At 40.6% G+C, this 17,753-nt stretch overlaps 2 protein-coding genes across 7 annotated transcripts in view; both read right to left on the bottom strand.

Moving 5' to 3' along the window:
• The window catches only part of gapvd1 (GTPase activating protein and VPS9 domains 1), a 29,809-nt gene extending 27,402 nt beyond the window's left edge, over positions 1-2,407 (bottom strand). For all 6 annotated transcript variants that reach the window (XM_038702701.1, XM_038702703.1, XM_038702704.1 and 3 more), the window contains exon 1: positions 2,255-2,407. The gene's annotated coding sequence lies outside the window, so the exon portion shown is untranslated. The remainder of the gene's footprint in view (positions 1-2,254) is intronic.
• Positions 2,408-6,459: 4,052 nt separating this feature from the next.
• On the bottom strand, positions 6,460-13,965 carry unm_hu7912 (un-named hu7912). Its single transcript, XM_038702699.1, has 2 exons — positions 13,724-13,965; positions 6,460-10,803 (listed from the first exon to the last, which is right to left on the bottom strand). Exon 2 carries the CDS (start codon positions 10,749-10,751, stop codon positions 7,542-7,544), a length of 3,210 nt encoding a protein of 1,069 aa, XP_038558627.1. The 5' UTR covers positions 10,752-10,803; positions 13,724-13,965; the 3' UTR covers positions 6,460-7,541.
• Between the last annotated feature and the right edge of the window lie 3,788 nt (positions 13,966-17,753).

The raw sequence follows: 17,753 nt of genomic DNA, 5'->3' as shown, positions 1-17,753 counted from the left end.
AATAAGACCAAACACACGTAAGCCATGTTCCGATTCAGCAGCAGTGTCTTCCTAAATCCTTGTTTATACACCAAATAGAGTATGAAGGGCAGATTAGACTGGTTTCATGTTACTCCTCCATGGTCAGTTGAGAAAAATGGTGTTGTTAAGCTGGAATTCCTGAATAAACCCCATTGCTTGTAATTGTTGTCAGCTTAGATATGCAGTTAATCGCAGGGTGTTGTTATATGTATTTTTTATAGATAAGTATATATCATTAACATAGAGTACCGTTTCCACAAGTTGTCCACAAGATGACTTGTACTGTAACCTAAGTAATAATGGAACTTAACCCAGTTTACCTCAGGTACTGTCACTATATCTGCTGCCTTGAGGGCAACTTCTTACAATTTGTTTTCGACAGGGTCAGGATGGACCTTGTCAACTGGAGAAGAGGTGAAAGTGGTCGAACCATATCTTGTTGCCCAAGACATTCAATCTACTATTAAGTGAAATGGCTTCAAGGAAATTATGAAAACACTGCAGTGTGCATTGTGAAGACACTTTACCCACAATAAAATCACAAACGTGCAGCAGCTGTCATGACAAAGTGAAGCAAACAACACAAACACACAGATAGATACACACGTGCCACCAGCTCTGCAGTTCAGAGCTCTCTTAACCAAATTGCAGTCATCTCCTTCAGTGAATGCAGATTCTCATTAGTTCCCATCCTAATGTAGAGTTTAGTACTACATTAGGACAGGGACTAATGAAGCAGTGACTGTACCGCAAATAAACCAACCACCAGCTAACCAACAAAAGAGGAGCCAGAGGAGACAGATGGTTGTATTGAATATTAATGTTGTTTTCTCTATCGAACTGCAATTACCATTGCTGTTGTCGGTTAACTGCAAAACTTTCAGCATTGTGCATCCTAGCAAGGAAAGCTTCTAAATAATGAATGAGACTAGGAATTATTATAAATCCAGTTACAAAGTCCTTCCACTCTCAAACCATGAAGTAGACTGACCACTTCCAGGCAATCTGTAGTCATCATTGCAGGGGAAAGAAAGTCCTGAGACTGACCCTCAATCGGATTATGATTAAGTATGATTATAAGACTTAATCATACTATGAAGTGAGTGGGATTCCTGAAACTATAATGTCAAGTAATGATTTGCTGTGTAATGCAACAATTGGCACTGGATAAAAATGTTAGTCCTTTTGTGGTGAGTGGATTTGGAGCTTGGATAATTCAGGACCAGTAAACTATAAACACCAGTTACTGTAAAAGTGGGAGATAATGACTGTTTATTTTGGCTGTAATAAAATATTATCATTTAAGCTTTAAGGGACAATTCACTGAGCCTTCAGGTCTTTTTTTGTTATCTTATTTTGTCTGGAAAAGCAAAACAAAAAAGTATTAAATTTGATGAAAACGGGGAAAAGCAGCAAAACATCACATTTGGCAAGAGGTAGCCAGCAAATGTTTAGTTTTATAAGTAATACTTTATGAATTATCTTAACCTGACTGACTGACTAACTGATATAGTAATATTGTACAAAATAGGGAGGTAATTACAAAGAGTTAATGGTAATATCCAGTGTTTAAAAATGTATGATGTTAAATGCCTAATACATCCCTAGGCCTTACAAACATAAAGCTTAGAAATACTGTCCGGCTATGTTATGTTGTTAGGCTAACAACTTCAGATTCTCTCTTCACAGGCTCCATGGGTGGGTTGACACAAAAAGCTGAAACATTTTAATGTTTTGCTAACGTCAAGTTGCAAGTTTATAACGTCCTTGATATGACAGTGCTGCCAACCGAGATTTAGCCAGGCAGCCAACAAATCTAGATGGGTTAGTGTAAGTTAATGTCTGTTCTCGCTAGCTAGGTTAACTTGATATAAATTAACGTTACCATCTGACAAGATGAGAATCATATAAAATAACGTTTCACCACTAACCCAACTAACCCAGTTGGGTCTGCTAAACGCTATCATGAAGGAAACTGACACAACCCAAAACACCCAGGTCTTAATACACTGATACCAAAGACGGACTTGTGTTTGCTCTGATTTTGGAGAACAGCAAACTGCTAACCTAGCAGTAGCCTGCTAACGTTAACCAAGTTAAACTACCGTTTGCTAGTCAAGCACAGTCGGCTAACGATAAGCTAGTTAGCTGCGTTAGCTTAGCTTTAGGCTGTAAGCTCCTGAGTAACCAAATGTCACCAACAACACATGCTAACATACACTCAGCAACTTACCAAACGTAATTAGCGCGTACTGGTTGTTCACAGTTTCTCTAAACACAGCTGATCATGAGATATCTCGAATCAGAGGAATTGTTTGTTGGCGGTTAGCCGTCTCACACTGGCTTCTGCAGGAGCGAACAGTGCTGTCATTTGCTGTCATCACGAGGAGACCTGCGCAACTCGCATGCGCAAAGGCGTGATAAAGGGAGCTTTCGCACTAAAATATGAAACAGGCCTGCACATCATGTTGTTTCTGTAGTTTTAAGAGTTAGGTTCAATATCTAACGCATCCCACAGCAAATGGAAAACTACACACTAAACCCAATCCTGTGTGATGTTCAGATCCACTCTCTGTATGCTGTACTGGATCTTACTGGATAATATCTCAAACTAAATTTCTAGAGAGAGCCAGTCACAAATTCATTACCACTTTCAATAACAGTAGTCTCTGTTGAAGGTTTTTCTTTCTACCAAATGTGTGTAAACTGTAAAGCAGATTAATGTACACACTAGTTGACATAGCATATTGTAATTTTTGTCATCAGGGTTACATAAAAGTGTTGTTTTCTTCACATTCTTTCCAAAATCGCAGTTTACACTTTCTATTATAAAACTAAAAAGAATGTGACTTTGGAATACATCCCCTTGAATTAACAAACTCCATTATTATCTCACATTATTATATTAATAAATATGTTCGTGTGGGCACCTAAATGTTGTTTTAAGACAGACTTGAAACATTGCAAACCTATCATTTAATGAATTTTTTAATGAATGAAAAATTGTATGAAGAGTACAGCTGAATCATATCAACTATACATTTACAGATAATGAAAAGATTGATACAAACGGCAATACGGTCAGCAAAGGCTTGTCCATAGCTGTCCGTAGAATGAACCATCCACTGAGGCTTTCTTAAAAGGCTTTTTACATCTACACTGAATAAAAGATCACTAAAGCTGGACATTTACCTGAAGTTCATCCCCTGACAGTACTGCAATATTACAGTGCAGTATGATAACACATGAATACTAAAAGAAATCACATTTTTCACTTGGAAGGGAAAGTTTATAAATAAAGATATCAGAATACATAGCCTATGGTGAACAGACGCACACTGAGTCAATCAATAGTGTGGTTACACTGTACATTTACTGGCTGAAATTAATGATAACCATGAAGAAAGTACAAACTAAATTATATATGTATGTATATTAATGTATCCTTCCCCCACAGCCAGTCAAAGCAGATGGCCGCCCACCCTGAGTGAAGGTTCTGCCCAAGGTTTCTAACTTCTATAAATGAGTTTTTCCTTGCCTCTCTTGCCAAGTACTTGGTGGGAACTGTTGTGTCTCTGTAAATAATATTGCAAAGAGTACGGTCTGGACCTGCTCTATGAAAAGTGTAATGAGAAAACTTGTACACTCACTGGCCACTTTATTAGGTACACCTTGCTGTAATACCGAGTTGGACCCCTTTTGCCTTCAGAACTGCCTTAATTCTTTGTGGCATACTTTCAACAAGGTGTTGGAAACATTGCTCTGAGACTTTGGTCCATATTGACATGACAGCATCACGCAGTTGCTGCAGATTTGTTGGCTGCACATCCATGATGTGAATCTCCCATTCCACCACATCCCAAAGGTGCTCTATTGGATTGAGATCTGGTGTCTGTGGAGGCCATTGGAGTACAGTGAACTCAATGTCATGTTAAAGAATCCAGTTTGAGAAGATTTGAGATTGTGACATTATCCTGTTGGAAGTAGACATCAGAAGATGGTAACACTGTGGTCATAAAGGGATGGACGCGGTCAGCAACAATACTCAGGTAGGCTGTAGCATTTAAACAATTTGCTCAATTGATACTAAGAGGGGGCGGTTAGTGGTTAGCACTGTCGCCTCACAGCCCTTTCTGTGTGGAGTTTGCACGTTCTCCCCGTATCTGCGTGGGTTCTCTCCAGGTGCTCCGGCTTCCTCCCACCTCCAAGACATACAGGCTAGGTTAGTTGGTGACCCTACATTGTCCTTATGTGTGAGTGTGAGCGTGAGTGGTTGTTCGTCTATGTGTGGCGCTGCGATGGACTGGCGACCTGTTCAGGGTGTACCCTGCCTTGCGCCCGATGTCAGCTGGGATTGGCTCCAGCCCCCCCGCGACCCTGTACGCAGGATAAGCGGTTGACGATGGATGGATGGATGGTACTAAGAGGCCCAAAGTGTGCCAAAAAAAAAATCCCCCACACCATAACACCACCACCACCCCCAGACTGAACCATTGATACAAGGTAGGATGGATCCATGCTTTCATGTTGTTTATGCTAAATTCTGCCCCTACTGTCTGAATGTCGCAGCTGCAATTGAGACTCATCAGACCAGGTAACATTTTTCCAGTCTTCTATTGTCCAATATTGGTGAGCCTGTGTGAATTATAGCCTCAATTTCATGTTCTTAGTTGACAGGAGTGGCACCGATGTGGTCTTCTCCTGCTGTAGCCCATCTGCTTCAAGGTTCGACGTGTTGTGCGTTCAAAGATGGTATTCTGCATACCTTGGTTGTAACAAGAACCCATCTGCCCATTCTCCTCTGACCTCTGACATCAACAAGGCATTTTTCGTCAACACAACTGCCGCTCACTGGATACTTTCTCTTTTTCGGACCATTCTCTGTAAACCCTAGAGATGGCTGTGCGTGAAAATCTCAGTAGATCAGCTGTTTCTGAAATACCCAGACCAGCTTGTCTGGCACCAACAACAATGCCATGTTCAAAGTCACTTAAATCCCCTTTCTTCCTCATTCTGATGATCGGTTAGAACTTCAGCAAGTTGTCTTGATCACGCCTACATGGTTAAATGCATTGAGCTGCTGCCATGTGATTGGCTGGTTAGCTATTTGTGTTGACAAGCAATTGAACAGGTGTACCTAATAAAGTGGATGGTGAGTGTATATTGGCAAAACGTAATACATGCATTATTCCACTAGGTGGAGGTCTAATTACACTGAAAAAAGACAATGTAAATGCAATAAGTTACAGTAACATTAATCACGTTAACATGTAACATGTTAAAGCACATTCATATTTAAAAAGAAAAAATGGATGCGGGAATCTCTATCCATCAGCCAATTTGAAACTCAAATCAGTACCTAAACAGAAAGGACACTCAAACAGGATATGAAGGGATGAAGTTTGGAGCACACAGTTATAGTTTTTATTAAGCAGCAACTGATGTTTTGACAATGTTTTCATCAGAATGAATTTACTCACATTGTTTTCCAAACTTGTTTGCCACATCTTATTATAAGTTTGAACTATAACAGTGTGCTCCACACCTCATCCCTCTTAAAGCTGTATTTAATGTAAATAATGATGGCTGTAAACAGACATTATAGGCAGTTATACAAACTAAATATTTTCATTTCATACACTCTTGTATTAACACTGATGATATCAATATTTTGACATCAGTTAGAGTGAAGAGCATTATCTTAATGGTACTTTATCAATACAATTTGAAAGATTTCAAATTACTGGCATTAGGCCTATGTATTTTGATATAGTTTTTTTCTTTTTTGATTTTATTATTTGAATACTCATGCATGTGTGTCATAAAATAACTTGGGAAGTGTTAAACATCCTAGCTGAAGAGCCTAAGAGACAGACGACTAATGTCTTCAGACATGTTGATCAAAACAATCCCATTGATGGGAACTGTATTACGTTACCCTTCTTACCCTTCTGTTAAAATGCCTAATAAGGAAGTACTGGAACAGAAATGCAAAGCCACAAGGTCACTCGTTAAATTCCATTTATTATATATTTATTTATGGGTTATAAACATCACAAAATAGAAAGTTGAGGAAGGTCTTGCACAAAGATATATAATCAGGTAAAAGAGCAACCTTAGATTAGTCAACATTGGCAATGGAAGCAGGCATCTCATCATATCTGAGTTCAGTGCTGCAGCTATGTTAGGAACATTCTCATTTTATAATTTTTGTTTTAGTGCAAACAAAGTCTTTGCAGCTCTTGGCTCCAAGGGATTATTTAATATTAATAATAAAATAAGATTTTACAATATAGATGATAAGGTTGCTCTTTTATTGCATATTGTTTAAGAACATACTGTGATATTAGTTACAATAAGGTCTCAAGGTCATGGTGTTCAAATTATCTAATATTCAATATATATATATATATATATATATATATATATATATATATATATATATATAACTCTCACATTTCTAAGCATCAAATGGTATCTCATTAACATAATAAATGTAATTATAAGCAATTAATATTAAAATACCTGAATATAAATAACATGCTTTGAGCAAAATAATTGTTCATTTACAATGGTAGTTCAAACAACCTATGTCAAGAGCTGTCAAGCCTTTAGAAATAGCTAAACCTATACATTGCTTTGTGTCAAATGCATTTTTTTTTCGACTGAAGGCCACTTTCAAACAAAGCAATTTTTACAAGAATGACATCAAGTCTTATCACAAGATGAAATAAGTTCAAGCTAAAATTCTTAATGAAGTGGAAAAACAAATAAACAAATTGATTGTATTTCTTCATCTATCAAACAGTAACTAATATAGCAATAAAAAAAATATCCACACAACTACAGTATACTTAGGAAATAATACTTCAGTACTAATAAACAGTTGTAATAGTACAACCACTATAACAAGTTATCATATAAATTTCTGATATAACATTTGTTGGAGAAATCAATAGTGGATGACTGTTACAACATGAGACCTGGCTGTGCCTACTATTATGTGGTGGCAATGAGATGTGTACTTCAGAAATAGTATGTGCTTCATACATTGTCTGCAGAAACTGCACAGATCATACATGTTCACATCTTAAACACCTGGATAACTGGGTTTGTGCCTATTCTACATGCAGGCTATTAACTCTTCTGAGTGCAACAGAATCAAAACAAGCCAGAAACAACATAGGGCAACCTTTAAAACAGTGTGTATATACTGTATGTGTGTGTTTGTTTGTGTTTGTTTCTGTGTGTGTGTGTGTGTGTGTGTGTGTGTGTGTGTGTGTGTGTGTGTGTGTGTGTGTGTGTGTGTGTGTGTGTGTGTGTGTGTGTGTGTGTGTGTGTGTGTGTGTGTGTGTGTGTGTGGCAACAGAGAGAAATAAGAGAAAGAGAGAGAGAAAGAGATTGGTCACATATATACACAAATTTCCATACCAATGTTCAATTTGCTAAACCACACCATGTATTTACAGTATGTACATTTAGTGTAGTTGACATCATTATAATTACTATTTAGTGCTATACTATATAATATCATCCAAGAGATGAGGAGTACCCACCCAGTCCAGTGTTCTTGGCTCAGATGCAGCCATGATCATGCACATGAACTGTTTCCCTGTTCTCTTATCTATTGGGTAAATTGTGGTTGGAGTGAACCCTTTGTTGCTCTCCACAAACTCACACAGCTGATTATAGATTTTGGGGTACTCGTGACGAAGGAAGACTCCCCTGGTCCTGAGCTCACGCTGGATGTTGACAAAGCACACCTCTCTGGCTTTTCTTCCTTCCTCCCCCTCCTTGTCAATGTCTGGTGTGCCTGGAGGCGGAGTGAGGATGAGAGTTTCCATTTCACTATCCTTCTTGAGTACCTTTTTGTCAGGGCTTGAAGAGGCCAAGGACACCTTTGCATATTTTCGAACTGTTGGTGTTTGGACTCTTGGTGAAGGTCTGTTAGGCACTAGTTCACCAACAGCTACGGATACATTCAGAAGGAAACATTCATTGGGGTCATACTCGTTGCCTGCTAGCTGCAGTTCCTTGCAGTATTCACCTAGGTTGTCCTTGAAGCCATCCAGCTCTCTGAGAGATAAGTATGTGGGAGACATGAGGAGGCTCTCGAGCCCAACTTCCAGAAAGTTTTCAGCTGTCTCTGGATTAGCAAAACCCAGAAAAAGAATGCCTCTCCCTCTGGAGAGGTAGCCAGCTTTAGCAACGCGAGAGAAGGCTTTGTGGATCTCTGAATTCTCTCTGCAAAACTTAAGAGTGTGTCGACACACACTGTTCACACGACCATACAGACAGGTCTCTTTATGGGTCTCCCAGTCATCCCTGCGACAGTTACGTGAGCAGTAAAATGTGTAGCAACTGTGACATGATTTGAAGTACAAGCAGGCATTGAACATACTCTCAATCCGGTTGCACTTCTTGTTAGCACACACCATAGTGTCATCTTCATCTGTGCTGTGGTCTGGAGAACATTCTTCAGCACTCCTTTGTAAAGCATCACACCCACTATCAGGGTCTTTGATTGTGTCTGGACTGGATTTAGAGGAAGGGAGCTGTGTGTTCAGACATCCCAAGTTTTCAAGTCCAGAAGATCCTCTGTCTTTGTCATCATCTTCAGTAATTAGTTGTTTTAGCTGGTCTAGAAGGTTTTCACTTGACTTTCTGCTAGTTGGTGGTTTGTAATCAACAACCAAATCCGCTAAGAGTTCGTCCAGTTGCTCTAGACTCTGCTGGAGGGAGAAGTTGTTGTGTTTCCTGTCTTTGGTTATGTCCGATGTGTTGGATGGTTGCTTCTGATGCATTACTCTCGGAGATGGTGTCTTTTCACCATCCGGCATATCCCAGCTGACAGAGTGCACATCCCGGCGTTTACTGTTGCCGGCGCATATGTCGTTATCCGTTATGGTGATCTCAGGAGTTACAAACCAGTGCCCACTCTTGGTATTCCTCCACGGATTGCTTGAGCCCCTCTCTAATGAGTTTTCAGAGAGCGAAAGGGCAGCGTAGCGCCTTGGTGAACTTGACAGGTTAAGTATAACAGGTTGAGATGTAACATCAGAGGATGCTCCATGCCTTGCTTGGTAAAACAGGTTTTCATAGCTTCGTCCACGAGGCACCGATTGCTCTCTGTCATGCCGTGGATATAGAATATTGTCCCAAGACTTGGAGTGGTTTTTGACCTCTGCTCCTAGTCGACTTGTTTCCACACAGCTGTTAGTAAACCAAGGGGGTATAGTGGGGTCTTGTCTTACTCTTAGTGGTGTGTGCTGAGAGGACTGGTTAGAGTAACCAGATATACTTGAGCGATACCAGTCATCTGAAAAGGCCTGGGACATGCGAGGGCGTCTGCGACCCTCTGTATGATATGGCCTTGATGGAAGGTACTGCTCCTCAGGAGAGCTGTACGGTTTGGGGTAAAACAACCTTGAGTTACTCGTGTGGTAAGGATTGAAGCGGTTGTCCTCTCCATAGTACAATCTAGACAGTGGAGATTGCGAAAAGTATGAACCTGCCTCACTTGTGGAGTAAGGCCTACTATAGACAGAGTGTGCTGGCTCTCTGTTGGAAAGATGGTCTGTGTAATACGACCTGACAGGAAGGGTGTGCACCCAACGAGTCCTTGGATCATACTGACTAGTCATTGTACTACCATGGCTGGTTAAACTGGACCGATCATCCTGAAAGTATGTTCTAGAATAGGGATGGACTGGATACCGAACAGGATCCTCTGTATAGAAAAACTTGGTTGGTATGTTAGGATTTGAGTAAGCTCTTTGTTCTTGGCTCAGATATGGTGCTGTTGGTGATGGCATTCTGTGCATGTCTAGATGCTGGTAAGAGATGGGAGACATGCTGGTGGTATAGTGGTATCCTTGTCTAAAATCGCCACTGTAGCATTCACTTGGAGTGGGCGTTGGTGAGGAGACAATCTGTCGTGGTACATACAAACCTCTACTGCTACTGGCCTGGGAGTATCTCTGCCAAAGATGCTCGGGTCGTACATTGGGAACCTGCCTAGATGTATGCTGCAGTACAGCCGCATCTGGTTTAATGTCCACACGGCACCTAACATGAGGGGTTAGGGCTGGTTTATCTGGTTTATCCTCCTCAAAACAGTCTGAGACATAGAGGGGAGAATGAGGCTGCAGTTTGATAGGATGCACATCATTCAAAAAAGCCCTGTTTGAGTAGGATTCTCGATGTGTTTCAGAAGTCCTCAAGGTATCTGACGCAGTTTGAGGCGCATCCCTGCCCTTTCTGGCTCCTGGAGGAGATACTGAGATGGGCACAGGAGTGAGGGTGGCCTTAATTCTTGGAGTGCTTTTAGATCTTGTTCTCTTTTTAGAATCTGACCATGTAAGATGAGTGGTTTTGTCCTGGGTGGTGTGCTGCTGGAACTGCCTGGTGTTGAACAGATCAGGAGACGAAAAGCGAAGGTGACCCGGCTGATCTAGTCCATTCCACATTAGATCTTTGTTTAATGTCTGATGCTCAGCCCTCTTGTAAGGGTACTCCATTGAGGAAGAGAAGGACTGCGGGTCATCCAGTGACTCGATGAAGTCGAAGCTACGGCAGTGTCTTTTGTTGATGATTTCTGGTTTGTCGATCATTTTCAAGTCACATTGCCGGGAGGAGTGGAGAGAAATGGAGTGGTCAGTAAGGGGATTTAGAGTAAAGTCCCGATATAGAGTCGATGCCAGTATATCAGGGGGATGCGTTCGTGTCATCTTAAAATAACTTAGATGCTCTCCATTCAGTGTGATTCAAAATCAACACAGCCTGTGGAAAGAATGAGAGAAGAAAACACTTACAAATACACTTCAATGCAATTTAAAGTATGTGAGCTAAATGTTACGCAAAAAAGATACAGTCAGTAATTTTTACAGTGGGATCACTTCATATTTCATTAGTCTGTGAACCTAATCTCAATTTACATTTCGAAATCATTTTAATGATTTTTGTTTAACTGCATCTATAAAGCTGAATCAGATGTAAGTGACCACCTGACCACATGATACAGATACCTGTAATGATGACGTGTGTATAAAAGGGATGTACTGTTGTTGCTCATTTACCAACCAAGTTAATTTCATGCCAACAGCCACAACATTATATCTGACCAATGTGACAATTAGTGATTATTTAAGAAATCTTGAGTTCATTTAGCATATTTGAGGTGGTGGTTTGTTAGTAAAACATAAAAAAGTGTACTTTTAATTTTATTTAAAATCTTGTCTGGAAGGCCTGTCCAGGGTGTACCCCGCCTTTCGCCCAATGCCAGCCCATTCATATGTCATAAATAAATAATATATAGACAACTGCCGTCCAACTATTTTTAAGGCTTTCAAAAACTATTATGGACAAAATCATTCCATTTCAACAATGGATTTATGTGTCACACACACACATGGGCTTTCTTGTTGGCACCCACCCACGAGCTAACCCTGAGTTACCATCTGTTCATCGTGAAGAGAGAGGACTGACCAGCCATCTCCCTGTCATGTCTCCACAACACACCTAAATATCACGTCTGTTCACACACGACCAACCTCGACAGACACTGTTATTCACTGCTTTGCTTGGCTATTCTTTTATGTTTCAAATACATATTGCAGAATACCTGTATATGTATTTTACTGCTCTTAAAAAGAAACACAGCAGCTGCATACAAGGAATATTTATTTAATTTAAAACAACTTCTAGATTTCCAGATTACATGCATGGGTTATGAGTGGGTAAAAACAATGCAAATGAATAACAGAGCTTTCCTTTACATTTATGATGACTAGAGCTGCAACCATTATCCAATTAGTTATCAACTATTAAATGAATCACCAACTATATTAATAAATTATTAATTGATTTATTTCTGTACTCCTCTATGACTGTAAACTGAATATCTTTGGGTTGTGGACAAAACAAGACATTTGAGGACATCATCTTGGGCTTTTGGGAAACACTGATTGACATCTTTCACCATGTATCGAGAAAATAATCGACAATATAATCATTAGTTACAGCCCTAATCATGATTTTGAACTTATGAACTTCTATATAGTAGTGTATTCATGTAGTGTGTGTGTTTCAACTGAACAAGTAATTCAAGGTATCAATTTGGATTACTAAATTCAACAATTGCATAACAATGTAGTTAAGAAATGCATTGTAGTTTAAGAGCAAATTTCCTCATATTTTCAAATCCTGTAAAAAGAATAACCTTTTGAAAAAATCTAGTGTTCTTAAAAATAAATGTTACATACTGTACTATTATCAGCTGTTCTGTCAACATTGGGAGTATGGTCACTGATGTCTAATTGCTGGCTGAATATCATTAAAATATGAATACCAATCTGGAACTAATTCTGTGTCACTTGTGCCAATATAGCAGGAATACATTCATTATTAATATCCTATCCTATAAGTAAAGAATATGTAAATTATGATGGGATGGATACTGAAACTATTTAAAGTATAAGCCACTACATAGGGGAAAAGTTACTTAAATCCATCTTACTTTCAATTTTATATTCTTCTGGGTTTAAATGAATGAGGTGATGTGTCATCATCATTTTATTACACAGTATTAAAAAATAAGTCTAATAAGGTACAGCAGGTAGCCTAACAGGTGACCATTCAGTAGTTCACTACCACAATCCATGTGTCTTCATTAATAGTTATGAACAATAGCTCCCACTGTAATTATGTAAGTCTACAATATGTCACTATTGACATCACTGCTGACCACCACAGACAGGCTTTTTTAAATTCCCTTTAGAAATATTAGGTTTTTTCTTTCTTTCCCCTTTCTTTCTTTGTAGAAAATTGTTAATGTGTTTGATCCCACTGATATAGTAGTTACTAAAGATAAGACACAATAGCAGATTTGTTTTTTAAATGAGTGGACAGGACAAGATGCTTAGACTAACTGAGTGCATGCATTCCTCCCTCTACTTATCTTCATGGTCTAAGGCTGTTCTTCAGTGGAGGGACTACACGTACTAGCCCGAGTATAAAACCACATGCCACATACTGTCTCCATGGCTACAGCACACAGCAAAGAAACCATGAAACACTCCTGGAGTTGCACACCGAGGGCACAATTGCAGTCTGAAAACGTGGACTCTTAATCAGTATGAATTGCTTTGATGTTCTCTGAGGGCAAAACCCACAAGTGCGACTTTATATTAACCTTATCAAAGAATGCACCAATACTGACATTAGAACATATTAATAGAACCAAAGGCTGTAGGCTAGTTTTTTTTTCCTGCGCTATATTTTGTTGCATGGTTATGATTCTACACAATAATAATATCTGGACTCATATTGATTTGCTTGCCAGTTTGTAAATAAAAACAACTTCGAAGACTGTGTTCTATTTGCAAGGTTTTCCGGACAATAACAAATGCGACGCAGATTCGCTGAAACCTCCCCGTGGGACCAAACCAGGGCGCATTCAGCCTTGAAGCGTTACCAAATACTTGCTGTAACGCACTTGGGCAGCCCTTTTATTTTGGTGCTGCGGCACGGACGGCCCTGCATCCTTTGTGGCTGACCTAATGCCTTTGAGCCCGGAATGTCATCCTTTGCGTGAAAAGAAAGAAGCAGCGGGTTCAAACCAGGACAGAGGGAGGCAGAAAGGGAGAACGACTTTGGCCAAGTTTGAAAATGTAAGATTTCGCGAGTGAACGAGGGGCCTTACCGTCTCGCCGGTGAGTGGATCGGATGCGGTGGACATGGTGGAGCAGCAGCCTGTACTCCGTGATGTGTAGCTTCACCTATCGCACCTGCTGTGAGCCTGCTAGAGCCGTGCCGTCCTTCATGCTGCCTTTACATGTTGTCTGTTTCACCCAGCGATGCTCTCACACTCGCGTATGCCTCTATGTGTGTTTTGTGTTTGTGAGTGATGGAAGGGAAGGAGGAGGTGTGTCTGAGCCTGCGCTTGTGCGCGTGCCTCTGGAGGCGTGGTTGTGCGTGTTTTTATGGGAGGTGATGGTGGGGGGGGGGGCTCAGTCTCGGAGCAGCAATGCGGTCTCTCCGTTCATCTCTGAACATGGAGCCCTGAGGACAACTGCATGGACATTTGTGCTGGCTGCTTGCTCATCCTGCACAAGGTGCTTTGTAATCAGGTTTCATCATGAGGCAAAGCAATTCTGACATTTACATTTTTAGAAAGTATGCAGACAGACAAAAAACTGCCTGCAAAAATTGTCCTCTCCTACATTTGACTGGTCACTTTGGCTCTTCTTCCTACACTACTGGACATGTGTTAGACATTAGAAAAGGCATGTGCCAATATACTTTCATTTTGTACTATAGCGTGCCATTAGTGATGTGCATGTGATGGAAGGCTGCAACTAAGGATTGCTTTCATTATCCATGAAAGTGCCACTTATTTTCTCTTTTAATAAGTGTAAGAACAATTTGAAAAATGCCTGTTATAATTTCTCATAGCCCAAGCTTATGTCTTCATGTATGACAAAGAAAAGCATCAAATTGTAAACTTTTAGAAGCTTCAACTAGCAAATGTTTGTCTTTTTACATGGTAAAATTAATTTATTTTTATCAGCTTATCGATTAATCATCTAATCGTTGCAGATCTAGTGTGATGGACAGTTCATCCAAACTTGACCTGGATGGCCTAGAATTGCTTCTCTAATTATGACCTAAAGTCTGGAGACTAAAGAAATCTGAGAACTTGTACATACATTCAGATTGGCACCTGACGAAATGCTGTTGTACCCCATTGTAATCGTCCTTGATACAACATGATTTTGTTACAACAAAATGTTCTTTCTTGCTTGCACAGCATCTTTGTTATTGGCAATCTTGCAAGGTTAAGAATCAGTGACATTATGCTTTCCCTAGCCTGCCCTGTTTCACACACATCTGCCCCTGAGTCTCACCTCGCCACAGCCTTCTGCATTGTCTGAACTGATGATGGGGACAGCTGGCTGTGAGCCCCGGAGCATGTGACTGCTGCTGGAAAACTGCTTACTAAAGCACTCTCACGGCAGATAGAAATCACCACAGACAAACTGTGCTGATCAGGCTGAAGATCACAATGATACTTAGCTGTGACAGAGCTCATTTTGTTACAGAATAGAAAAGTGTTGAGCTGCTTGTGCACAGTAGATGATTCACATTCTATTAGCTATACTTTTCCTGCCTGTATCCTGGTTACAAAACACCATAGCTAACCGAGACTCCATCTGTGACTTACCACGTGTATGAGATATGATTCAGAATGACAGTACAGTGGATCTCACATTGTGCCGCATCCAGCATCCCTGAGAGTGGGATCTATCTGAGCATGTGTGACTCACCCTCTCTAGCACAGTGCATTGGCATCAGTTTGTGTCAGCTGTTGGTTAGCAGGCATAAGTGTCTGTCAGCTGGCTGCTAGCAGGTGTCTGAGGCACCTCGTAGGCTCTGCGGAGAGGAAATCAATGGCTTTCTGTTGATTAGAGGCCCCTCTGGCAGGGATCAATCAGGCTTATACCACCACAAAGTAACAACATTAAAGCAGAACGCTGCTTAACTCTGCCTCCACTGCTCAAACAAGCTTTCATGCTGCTCTAACATATCAGCCATAATGAGCCATAAGGAAGAATCTGGACATTCTGCTTTGTTCCTACACTGGTCCTCACTCATGTTGGCACAGTAAACAACCTTCAGTTCTACAGCTGTCTCCAATTAACTCTATGTACGATTAAGTGACTCTCTACAAACTTTCTTTCTGATTTCTGTGTTCCCATTGGTGGGAATTACATAAGAGATGCGGGGATGCACACACATCCAGGCCCATTGCTTAGAAAGTCCAGCCCAAAATAGCCAGTGTGGCAGGCTAATACAAAGCAACCCTCAGCTTTGGTTATTTTGGACTGTAATGAGATGTCAGAAGAAACAAGGAAAACACATTAGATCTGCAATGTTAAGGCAAACACATTTCAGCTCGTCTGTTTCACACGGAATCCCCAGGGAGGCCAGGGATGTTGCCATCGGTCCCTGTAGTGGTAAATATTTCACACAGCCAGAATTAGACCTCTAAGATAGACATATGTTTGAATGTGGGAGGTTCCTTGAGATCTTATGGGACCCTTTCATGCCCTGTATGAAATATGCATATACCCTGATTCAGTGGACTGAAATGCAGCAGCAGTGAAGTTGAAGACTCAGTGGGAGATGCACCCAGTCTTCCCTTAATTCCAAATGAACCCTGATTAAGTCCTCAACAAATTAAACCACTCAATCCTCTCCTTCCAACTTTCTTGCCAGAGACATAATTTACAGTTGTGGCGTTCCATATAGGCCGCACACCACTCAGACTGCGTGTTTTTGTGAGGAATTAGATGTGACCAAGTATTTGGATGTTTTTTTTTTTGGCTCAGCATGGGACTAAAGAAGCCACATTGGCGTAGCTTTGATTCCTGGTGGATCAGACTAGATTATATTCAGCGGATTGTTAGATTCTTCCGGGGTGCACTGGAGTTACTACATGAACTCTTGACTAGTGTCCTCATGTAGCTGATACTGCATGATATAAAGATGGGAAATATTTGCGAAAGACACGATTTCATGATCACTCCCTGAAGAAATTTTGACAAAATGGGCTGCTCTGCATCTCGAGGCTTGAAGACTTGAATAAAATAAAACAGAAAAACCATTTCCATGTAATTTTCCTATGCTTAATTAGCAAATTGTGTTTATTTTGGCTGCACAAAAAAGAACATTCCAATCCACTCCAAGTAACACTCATAAACAAATTCATGCACCAGCCAGACCATTTGGGAGCGGTATCCATGGCAACCCACACTGAGTAGGAGCAAAAGAGACTGAATTGATTTCAAAGGGAATGAAGTAAAGTGCTGATGGGAGTCTTCCATGGAGACCATAAAAATCTACGTCACGAGGATAAGACGAAGGGAGGCGAAAATTGCTTGTAAACCCCCAACAATCTGCAAACGCACCGCAGGAGGGATTCAGCAGTGCAGCTTTACATCGACAGTACATTTAGTGGCAACACAGAGTGTGGAAGATAATATAAGGTTTACCATAAGGAGAGCCCCTCTGGCAGCCTCACGGTGAAATTAAGACAGGAAGAAAGACCTGCGCTCATGTGGGCATATTCTCAGATCCTCCTCTCAGTACATGTAGGTCAAAGTATAGTGTAGATATTATTCACAGCTGCACTGAGCAAACACAAACTCCTCTGTCCTGGTCTCTGGAGTCACAGTAAGACATCCCATGGTGAGTCTTAATTAAATCTTTACTCGACACTCCTCTCTCATCCTTCATCATCTGCCATTTTGGCTAAGGAATCATTCAGTCATGTGTGCAATTTTATTAAAGGGGAAAAGCATTTGGAACAAAGACACGGGCCTCTTGCTGGGTGCAGTTTCTTTCTGAGGGCTCCTGGCGGTGTGAATTATTTGTGGTGCATTGTCACTATGATATTGTTATGTAACAACATAGAAACAGAATGCAGTTATATTACAGTTAAAGTGAAATGAGCAGATCATATTTTCAAACACTGATTGAGGTCAGCAGGAAGTTTTATAATGCAGGGCTGTAATCAAGGTCCTGCTATTCAAGACTGGACAGACAACAAATCTTTTGTTCCTCGGTTAGAAAGAATCAATGAGGTCCCTGTAAATATGGATATCTCTAACTCTCCATCCCACAGCAGTACAATGCAAAGCAGTACTGAGTTGCACTAATTGTGCAAGGCT

This window comes from Micropterus salmoides, unplaced genomic scaffold (genome assembly GCF_014851395.1).
Source record: "Micropterus salmoides isolate LMB-PRFRI ecotype aquatic unplaced genomic scaffold, ASM1485139v1 Ms_hic_scaffold_7, whole genome shotgun sequence".
Taxonomy (NCBI): domain Eukaryota; kingdom Metazoa; phylum Chordata; class Actinopteri; order Centrarchiformes; family Centrarchidae; genus Micropterus; species Micropterus salmoides.
The sequence above is the reverse complement of the archived record's forward strand: the minus strand, read 5'-3'. Positions and strand labels throughout refer to the sequence as shown.

Bases quoted from the DNA above. Each gene is read 5' to 3' on its own strand.
- unm_hu7912 (XM_038702699.1), bottom strand. From the start codon at position 10,751: ATGACACGAACGCATCCCCCTGATATACTGGCATCGACTCTATATCGG.